Source organism: Myotis lucifugus, unplaced genomic scaffold (genome assembly GCF_000147115.1).
Source record: "Myotis lucifugus unplaced genomic scaffold, Myoluc2.0 scaffold_5148, whole genome shotgun sequence".
In the NCBI taxonomy this organism is placed as follows: domain Eukaryota; kingdom Metazoa; phylum Chordata; class Mammalia; order Chiroptera; family Vespertilionidae; genus Myotis; species Myotis lucifugus.
In genome coordinates, this window is record NW_005876196.1 from 1 (window position 1) to 10,440 (window position 10,440).

General features: G+C 38.6%; 1 protein-coding gene across 4 annotated transcripts; it reads right to left on the bottom strand.

Moving 5' to 3' along the window:
- Positions 1–3,899: 3,899 nt before the first annotated feature.
- Positions 3,900–7,493, bottom strand: LOC102438622 (UPF0600 protein C5orf51-like). Of its 4 annotated transcripts, none has more exons than XM_023749292.1 (4): positions 7,321–7,491; positions 6,141–6,272; positions 4,917–5,031; positions 3,900–3,928 (listed from the first exon to the last, which is right to left on the bottom strand). In XM_023749292.1, the coding sequence occupies exons 1-4, from the start codon at positions 7,450–7,452 to the stop codon at positions 3,915–3,917; spliced, it is 393 nt and encodes a 130-aa protein (XP_023605060.1). In that variant the 5' UTR covers positions 7,453–7,491; the 3' UTR covers positions 3,900–3,914. The 4 variants fall into 4 exon arrangements, with proteins under 4 accessions (XP_023605060.1, XP_014306409.1, XP_023605059.1 ...); XM_014450923.2 differs by lacking the exon at positions 3,900–3,928 and adding an exon at positions 4,192–4,365 and having other exon boundaries at positions 7,321–7,493; XM_023749291.1 differs by lacking the exon at positions 3,900–3,928 and adding an exon at positions 4,192–4,523 and having other exon boundaries at positions 7,321–7,492.
- Positions 7,494–10,440: the final 2,947 nt, after the last annotated feature.

Consider the following 10,440-nt stretch of genomic DNA (forward strand, 5'->3'; position numbering starts at 1 on the left):
TGACCCTTAGCCCAGCCAATGTGGTTCAGTGGTTGAGTGTCGACCTATGAACCAGGAGGTCAATGATTCGATTCCCGGTTGGGTACATGTCTGGGTTGTGGGCTCAATCCCTAGTGGGCAGGCGTGCAGAAGGCAGCCGATCAATGATTTACTCTCATCAATGTTTCTATCTCTCTATCCCTCTCCTTTCCTCTCTGAAATCAATAAAAATGTATTTTAGCCCTAGCTGCTCTGGCTCAGTGGATAGAACGTCGGCCTGCAGACTGCAGGGTCCCAGGTTCGATTCTGGTCAAGGGCACATGGCCAGGTTGTGGGCTCGATCCCCAGTAGGGAATATGCAGGAGGCAGCCGATCAGTGATTCTCTCTCATCATTGATGTTTCTATCTCTCTCTCGCCTTCTCCCTCTCTCTCTAAAATCAATAAGAATATAGAAAAAAAATAAAATAAAAATGTATTTTAAAGAAACATCACCCTGAGAGACTATATAATTCTAAATTATCAAAGATGTTAAATTATATCTAAGACACTTTATGTTCCCAGGAAAAGGGAATACATGCAGGATTTTCATCAAAAGTTAAAGCAATCTTATTATGAAATAAGGCAATTATATAATTAAACATTTGTGGCACACAAAGTATATTAATTTGGTAGAAAGAGGAACAGAGTTGGAATAAAAAAATATAAATAATTGACTACAGTATAAACTATATGACTAATAAACTTCTTAAAGGCACTAGAAATAGTTTTTTTATTCTAATGTACAGGTACTTGTATGATTAGAAAAGTCTACCTCAAATGAGCATCATAATCTCAGTTGCTCACCTAATATGACTCATCAGAAAGGATTATGATGGTACTAAAGACACAAAAATAGAAGAAAAATTCAACTTTCAAAACCGTTACAGTTTCTATCATCTTGACTCTACTGCAAGCTTTTCATAGTCTTAGCATTTGTCCCTAGAGCTATCCCCTTCACTTCCCCTCAAATCCTGCTTATAAACAGTAGCAAGAGAAGAAATAGGTTTAGCTGAAGAGCTGACTCATCAAACTGTTATATCAATTTAAAAAAATGATCATTTAAGAGCAGAATCTGAGGCTTGCATTCATGACAATATGATAGACAACACTGGCATGTTAATTATACTTTCTGTGTATAAAACAACATTCACTTAATAAGTACAGTACATATTACACATAATCATTGCTTTTTACTTTATTCCTTCATACTTAAAATATCATAAACCTCAGAGAAAAAGCTGAAGCAGCATTAGATGCTATTCAGAATTATATTTTGTATTAGATTCAGCATTTCATTGAATGCATAGCCTTTTTATTTCTGTAATCCTACACCTTGCTTAATTATTCCTAAAATTAATGGGGTGGTCCTCAGTGGTGTAAAAAAGGCATAAAAAACTTGGTGGAGGAAAGAAAGGAAGGAGGTAGAAGCCGAAATGGAGGTAAGGTTGAACGTAAAGCAGGCTGCAGCTTGGGGAGGAAGAGCTGAAGTATATTCCAGAAAGTGAAGCCACTTGGGTAGGGTGAGAACTGGGATCTTATTTTGTGCCCAACTCCAAGTGAACCTCACTCTTTATATTAACAAGGAGTGACTGCTGAACAAGGGACACAGATATCCTGAGGGAAGATTTTACCAGGGACCGAATGAATGGCTATACGACAAAGAGAGGTCCTTAAACTTTAGCCTGCTTTAGAATTACAGGGAGGATGTGCTAAAATGCTGACTGCTGGGCGCCCACCTCCACAGTATCAGATTCAGGTATGGAGTTGGGTCTATGAATTTGCATTTTTTTTTAAAAATATATTTTATTGATTCTTACAGAGAGGAAGGGAGAGGGATAGAGAGTTAGAAACATCGATCAGCTGCCTCCTGCACACCCCCTACTGGGGATGTGCCCGCAACCAAGGTACATGCCCTTGACCGGAATCGAACCTGGGACCCTTCAGTCCGCAGGCCAATGCTCTATCCACTGAGCCAAACCGGTTAGGGCTGAATTTGCATTTTTAACAAACCCCTAGGACCTAGGGTGATGCTGATGCCGTGGACTATGCTGAACTGCTGCATTGAAATATCCTGCATTAAAAGGATGAACAATGTAAAAATTAGGCACTTTCTACCTCTCTACTGCCCCAAGGAATCTACTACTCTGTAACTATAGTCTATTGTTTTTAGATAAACTACTTCACTTGCCTGCACAGTCTAGGACACACATGATAGTGGGGAATATAGAGCGGGAGAGGGAAAGTAAGTGAATGAGGGCAGAAAGGAGACTGCCACATTAAAAAGCTGGCAGATTGGCATCCCTAGGAGCAGTGAGGTCTCAATCTGACTGCATCATAATTATGTGAGCTTACTCAAGATTCCTGGACCCATATACTGAATCAGAACCTGCGGGTGGCACACAGAAGCCTGTATTTTTAGCAAGCTGCCCTGGCAATCAGCAATGCCAGTTCAGAGCCACTCCTTCAGGGGATCTGAAGTCCAGTTTCTTGGTTAAGCAGTGGGCCAAAGGGTGGCCGGAAGCGGGTGGTCCTCAGTGGCATAAAAGCATAAACCAAAGATGTGCAAAGCTCAACAGTATTTGATTTAATCTAGTTAACTCCAGGGTTATTCTGACAAGGCTATTTTTATAAGGACTCGCCGAGGAATGAAGCTCAGAGATGGGGTAATGAGGTTTACTGAATAATATCACTTGGTCATTTTTAAAAGCTGAAAACTTAATGACATATACGTAATGTTCAAAGCACTATATGATTACCTTACTTTGGAAAAAGAAAGAAAAAATCTTACTAAGTATAAACTGTTTTATCTAAAATTAGGTAAATTATCATTAAGATCTGTCCATAAAAATATTCTGATGACTCACATAGAACTTTTCTCCCTAATGAGAATTGGGGATTTTCAGAATTTGTTTTATATTGGCTAACAAAAAAATGAAAAAATAGTTAAATGTCTCTGATGGGGTCTCTGGAGTAACTTAGCCTATGAAAAGTAGGCTTGCTGGTTTCTAGTTATCTTGAGAGAGGAATTACAGAGGAGCAAACAGCTTTAGTTGAGAACAAGAAGCCAACAGCAAGAGAGAATCAAGCACTGTGACAAATCCAATATGGCCATATTTTCTTTGTTCCTGGAAAAAAAGCGACTTCTCTGTCTCTTTTGATTCCTGTTATAGATGAAATAGAAGCTAGAGGCAAGAGCAAATGACGATCTAAGAGAAGACACCAGTACTTGACTTGAGGTGGTGACCACACAATACAGGGTTACAGATGACGTGTTGTAGAATTGTGCACCTGAAACCCATATAACCAGTGTCACCCCTATAAATTAAATTTATAAAAAGAAGAGCAGACACCAGTATCACATGCATGTTGAAGAAAAAGTTTCAGGCCATGAGAGTATCTTACCTTATGGCTATAAATGGGAGTAGGGAAATAGATGGCTTGTGCCACTTTCTTTGTTTCTAAATAGGCTTTAGTGCCCACCCCTACTTTTTCTTTTACGTTAATCCATGCGAGTGCATAAGGAGATTTTTAAAAAGCCATTTTGAATGCAGCTAATCAGTTCACTAGCTGTCTGGAATAAGTACTTCCCATAAGTAAATCAAAACATGTCTGTCAAAAATGTCTGTCAAAATGTCTACTGAAGGAACACTTTGTATTCACAATAACGCTTCTTTAGGACAGGCTATTTGCCTGAATAAACTGAAATTAAAAGTTTTTGGATATCACCAGCCAGTCGTATATTAGTGACACTTACATCATGCTTTTTTTCTATCCAATTTTTTAAATAGAAAAAGCCTACAGAAACTAACAAAGGAGAATTAAACTATATCTATAAAATGAAAATATAGAATATTCTGTAAGAAGTTTTCTTTTCCCCATATTTGATTTTTCCCCATCAAAATTTCAGATCTAGTATAAAAGAAAGTTTACACATGGATCATGTACATCACTTGCCAGCTACATGACTATGAACAGGTATTATCTGGTTTATCAGGGCCTCAGTTCCTCCAATTGTAAAAGAGATGGTAAAAATAAGTGGTTCTTCCTCCTGCACCTCAGTCTAAAACCCAGATGATCCTCTATATCCAATTCCTAACATTTTTAAGTGCACAGATGTTCATGGCAGAAACTAACAGTCGCCACCCAATATTCATTCATTTTCCCTTTCTTTCTTGGTAAAGAAACTTAATTTTATTTGGGATGGCAATGTACCAGAAAAGGACTATGCTTTCCAGGTTCCCTTGTAGTTACATGACTCCATGTGGCCAGTGAAATGCAGGTAAAGTGATGCTCCAAAGGAGTGAGTGGACTTGGGTGAAAGAAGCATCTTTTGCCAGCCCTGTAGACTTAAACATAGGTGAGATGGAGGCTTCCAGGAGCATGCTGGGATACTGAAAATGCCAGCAGGATCCTCACAGGGACGCATGCTGCACAGCACTGGGAAGCACTGCTCACATTGTATTCTCTATACAGTGCCTTCCTCTGAAGCTGAAGAACTCTGATTCTAAAGATGATGAAGGAAGAACATAGGAACCTGATGACACCAGGAAGCCAACATAACCAGCTCTGGGTCTTTTTTATGTGCAAGAGAAGTACAGGTCTATCTTGTTTCAAAGTTACTTCCAATTTCTGTTACAAGCAGTAAAACCAAGTTGCTGACCAGGGCTACGGAGGGATATAAAATGTAACAGGATATATAACGCTCCCAAAATAACAAAACAGAGAGGTTAAGAGTATTTTTCTATATTACATGAGAAGATCTCTGAATTTTTAGAAGTCATTTTATTTTTGTCTATGATGTAATTTGAAATTTACTTAAATCAGAGTAAAATATGATAAACTTCTTAAATTTTTAAAAAACTTTAAAAACAAAAACTTCAAAAAGAGATCACATTACCTTCACTCAGTAACTTAGCTGTGTCTAGGTCTTGGAAAGAAACTCCTTCATCTAATTGGGTAGGACACCGATAATTTAGCATCTGTAGCAAGTAACTGATTCCATCAACAAGGTACTAAATGAAAGTCAAAGCCAAAGAATTGAAAGTATTACATGCAAAGCTATAGGAACTTCAAATGTTAACTTTTTTCCATTCTTTACTCAAGAAAAATGGGCTAATATATAGCTAGGTCTTATTGCTATTATATTTCAATAGTCTAAGGATCCATTACCTCAAAACTTTTATAATACATATTCTAAAGTGTCATCTTCAAAATGCTCCAGTTATGAGTATGGAAGAAAAAAAATCATTAACCAAGAACACACGATTCAGTAATATACTTGTCAAAAATGTTCTCAGAGGAAGAAAAGGATAAAGATGTGTTCAACAGACCTAGCTGGTTTGGCTCAGTGAATAGAGCGTAGCCTGCGGACTGAAGGATCTAAGGTTCAATTCCAGTCATGGGCACATGCCCGGGTTGTGGGCTCGATCCCCAGTAGGGAGCGTGCAGCAGGCAGCCAATGGATTCTCTCTCATCATTGATGTTTCTATCTCTCTCTCTCTCCCTTCCTCTCTGAAATCAATAAAAATATATATTTTAAAAATTATATATTCAACAATTTATTAAAAATATATATGTACTTACAATTTAGAAATGATATTCTCAAATTTTTACACCTAAAAGGATGACCTCTCATTTCCAGGCCCCCATGAACCATAGGTACAATCAACCCCAGTTAGACTCCCTAGTGACACAATACTAAGATCGTCTTGAGATTTATTGATTTGGTCAGAGTCAAACCAAATTAGAGCCAGTTTTCTAGCAGCAGAGTCACGTGGGTTCTTCAGGCGTGATCTGCTGACAAAGAGGCTCACAACCACGTTTGTTTTCTTCAGGCCAAAAACTATGCTTAAAAATTAATATATGTTGTCTACCTTATATTTAAAAAAAACAACAACACAAAAAATCATGAACTTACAGAACTTTCCAGTAAGCAAAGGGCTTTCACCTGTTATCTTACTTAATTCACAGTAAGTCCAATTTGTTTACGATTACACAGCTAGTAAGCAAAAGACGTGGAATGAAGACCCCTTGGTTCCAATAGTCTTTACACCACACCAAAGACAGCTTTTAGGAACCTATAAACTTAACAATCAAAAAGAACTGAGGAATGCCTTCTTACCTCTTTAAGCAAACCAGATTTCCTCGTGAGCCACTCTCTCCTTTTGGTCAGAGAATGACAATACATATAAAGTAGGGCTCCTCGTCGCCAAGAGAGACATTCCAAGAGTTCGTCCCCAAGTAAATCGCAGTGCTGAAACACAACAGAGACAGAGCTAAGAAGAGAAATGTGATGTCTGTAAAAGTAAGTTAAATTTCAAAATACTGAGAAATTAAAAACACTTATTTCACAACATTTTCTCTTCGTTTAGCTATTTACACAGGAATGCTGTACTTTGAATCAATTAGAAATACAGACATCTATTGCTACATGAAAATTAAAATAACTACTCCACTTATAAATATTTTTAGAAAATAGTTTAAATATTTTAGTAGCAAATTCTAATGTATATAAAATATAAATATTCAATAATCTGATTTAAAAGATAGTTTTTTAGAACTACATATTACTTGAAACAAGATCTTACCTATTTCTACCATTGCTAGAATAAAATAATAAAAAGATATACACAAAAACAACCTTAATCAAACTTTTACTGTGTTGTGTCATTTAAAATTTGGGAGTATTTGTTTCTACAATTAGCATCCCCTCATGAACACATACAGCACAAAAGATATCTAAGGGGAGATAAGCAGCAAGCAGTTAAAGATGAATTATTTCCTTGAAAAAGTAGCCATAGCTGGAGATAAAAATCTTGGAATCATCTAAATAGGATGCCGTAACAAGCATATAGCAGGTTGTAAAGCAAGAATAGAGACGGTCAGGGGATTAAGGCGGTATCCTTGGGGGCCTGTCTCTAGGATGGGAGGAAGGGGAACTGTTGGGGAAGGAGCAAAACTATAAAAGGACAAGGGATGTGGTCATTAAATACTCGGGAAATGCAGACCCTCAAGAAAATGCAGTGTCTGCAAAAGTAAAGGGAGCAGAAATAGCAAGTATCTTTGCTTAGAAAATGATCAGGCACTGTAATTACAATACAATTACATCAGGAAAGTATTCTGAAACATATTTAGAAAATATAATACTTTAGGTGTGACACTGGTCTGAAGTGTAATCCCTCCTTCAATCTTAATTTAAAACAGACACAGACATAGTCAAGAAGAAAAAACACAGACTCTAAACGGCAGTCCATACAGCAAGAATTAGCAGCTTCACCATCATTCACGAGTGTACAACTTACTTTTGGGTACATATTATTTTCTTTAACTAAAATTTCTGGTTCTGAAAGAAAAGTGATCAACTCTTTTACTTTCTGGGAAGAGTCTTCAGGGAAATCTTCATCTACTAGCTTGTTCTCCTCAAAATACGTCATGTCCAAAATGGCCTGATGATGTGCAAGAGAAAACAATAGCTGTAAATGATTTCTGCCTGAATAACTCTTACAGTTTAACTTTACATGTGTACAGATGTTTTCTTAGACATTTACATTTTCTAGTGCACTATTTAAATTTGAGGCCCTGGCCAGATAGCTCAGTTGGTTAGAGCATAGTCCCTATAAGCCAAGGTTGTGGGTTCCATCCCTGGTCAGGGCACATACAAGAATCAACCAATGAATGAATGAATGGATAAGGAAGTGGAACAGCAAATCAATGTCTCTATTTCTTCTCTCTGTCCTTCCCTCCCTTGCTCTAAAATCAATCAATAAAAGTTTAAATTTGAAAAGTAGGCAAAATGTCTAGCTGAAAACATAATCCAAGATGAACTTTATGGAAAACTTCATAGCTATTTTACTAAAATACTAAATTAATGCTGACCTTCCTTCCCCCAGAAAATAAAAGGGAGTTTTATATTTTAATTCAGGTAAGTAAGTCATATACAATATTATGAAAAGTATAATTATATATTCTTTGCTATTTATACATATATACTCTGGACATTTTCTAAATGGCTGCTGTATCAAGTTAAGATCACTACCTCTAGTTTTGTAAAATGAATCTTCAAAGGATTTGTTTTCCCAAATGCAGATTCAACCCACCAAAGGCAGCATATCACCAACATTATGCAATTCAAACACTAAGACCCCAGCATTCTTAAATACAAGACGCTCTGTTCAAGTACCTTGAAACGACCCAATCCTTTTTTTCTAACCTATTGGACTAAGATGAACAAAACTGTGTTCTAGTATCAGTTCTGCTGGGGTCCAATCCCAGCGGGTCCAGGGATCCCCAAAGGTGTGGACGGAGTCGGCGAAGAATGAATGACATGGAAACTGGGTTCAGTTCATCAGCATAGCGAGGTTCTCCCTCCAGAATCTCCAGCGAAGTTCTGGTCAGGATCTCCAACCAAGTTCTGGTGCCATGTTCTCTTGCTAGGTTCTCCAGCCAGGTTCTCCATGTTCTCCAGCCAGGTTCAGTCACCAGGTTCTTTTGCCATGTTCTGTCTAGGTTCTCCAGTGAAGTTCTGTAGCCAGGTTCTGTCCAGGATCTTTTGCCATGTTCTCTGGCTAGGTTCTGGTTAGGAGCTGATGAGGATCTGATGTTTATTGTCTTGTTACATCCGTATTTATACCAGCCGATTTTAATCCTGTCAATTTCTATTACAAAGGTTAGGGCGTTTCTTATCTCCATTCCAGGGAGTAAAGATTATGTAGCTTAACTACCCGCCTGGCACTTAATTAAGGGGTTGTATCTCCCCCTAACCTCAGGGAAAAATCCCCACCTGGGGAAACAACCTTTCTCGGAGAGGTGACCTTGGTTAAAACACATGGCGCCAAGAAGGTGAGCAAACATATTAAGAACAGTATGCCATATATGCCAGGTCCCTTGAAACAGCAAGGATGGACCGGCTCCCGGCAAATTCCCCCTTTTTTATTTTTTAAATGATAGCGCATGCAAATCAGCGGCCACCTCTCAGATTGGGTTGTTTAAGACTCAGAAGAAGACTGACAAGCAATGATAGCGAGCATAGCTATAAACATAGTGGATGGAGTGCACAAGGAGCCTTGTTCTTGTAGAAGGTTGCTGGCCTCTTCAGTCAAGGGATTTCAGCTGTCCTCAAGTGGGGGGTTTGGTTGTCCTTGTTGATCTGGCTAGTGAGCAGTGTCATCATTGGTGATGGGCTTCCCGAAGCGTCAGCGAGTTGAAGGGCTGCATCAAAGGGTCCATCAGGGCCGTGCTTGATGGTGGTGTCGGTGTCCGGGGAGGAGTCAGCTGTGCCCTCTGGGTCGACCGATATGGATAATACTGGGGGGGAGGAGGATGAGGCGGAGACGGAGGGTGGTGTGACATAAGGTCGGATTAGACAGTCTGGAATCCACACAGGTGAGTCTGCATCCTGTGGAAATATACAAGCATCTCCTCTCCCCCAGGTTAAAAGTACATCAGGTCCCTTCCAGGCTCCTGTAAGTAAGTCTTTCCATTTGACGAAATAAGTGAGTTTCTGCTAAATTAAAGTTTCTTTTGCTGATTTACTCAGAGTCCTCGGACTTGGCTGAGAGAGTAGCTTCCACTTCTTGCTTTTCTACCATCTGTTGGGCCTCAGTTGTTAACTTCTTCAGCTGACCCCATGTTGGCATCTCAGTCCCTTGCATAGCCTTTCTTTTCTTCTTTTTTCCACTTTTCTGTCATCGGGGCAACTCTAAGTCTTTGGAACGATGGGACAAGGAGCTCCTCTGGGTCCACTGTGGTGATGCACGTAATGCATTTACTCAATCCAAGGCAGGCATTAAAAAGAAAAACCCTAAATGCTCTCTTGTATCCATTTTAAGAGTAGGATTGGCGCTTTCCGCTATTACCTGAGTCCTGATCTATCACCCCAGGGAGAGCTTTCCAATCCTGCACTTTCCCGGGGTGGAAAGGCTGCAGTGGGGTTAAGGATGAGGCTCCTTGGGCCTATCTTCTCCCATGCCTCTACATTTACCTTTCCGGCACCTTTCCTTCCTCAGAAAAGCATGGACATACTTCTTGTATAAAACATTCCGTCTGACTGGGAATAACCTTAACTCCTCTGCTAGCAAGCATATGTGTTAAAAGATCAATACAGAGTCTTTTTTTTCTTTAGACTATGTATGGCACATCTTCTTAATCTAAGATCAATACAGAGTTTTTCTTTCTTTGGACTCAGTATGGCAAATTTTTATCAAGCTTATTTTCCGAACGATTAACCTTTCTTTAACCAATTTCAACTTGTATAAGGGTATTTGAATATTCACAGGTGGATTAATTTTTTCTCTTCTTTATTTTTTTTATTTTTTTTTTATTTTGGGCCCCACACCCCCCCCTTTTTTGTTTTTTTTTTTTTTTTTTAAGATTTTTTTAATATTTCAATTAATATTTTATGATTATTTTATTTTTTTTTTTTT

Excerpts from the sequence above, each read along its gene's own strand:
- LOC102438622 (XM_014450923.2), bottom strand. The coding sequence starts at position 7,452 with ATGACGTATTTTGAGGAGAACAAGCTAGTAGATGAAGATTTCCCTGAA. Across the intron at positions 6,273-7,320 it reads AAAATAATATGTACCCAAAA|CACTGCGATTTACTTGGGGA; the intron begins GTAAGTTGTACA and ends GTTGTGTTTCAG. Across the intron at positions 5,032-6,140 it reads AATCTGGTTTGCTTAAAGAG|TACCTTGTTGATGGAATCAG; the intron begins GTAAGAAGGCAT and ends ACTTTCATTTAG.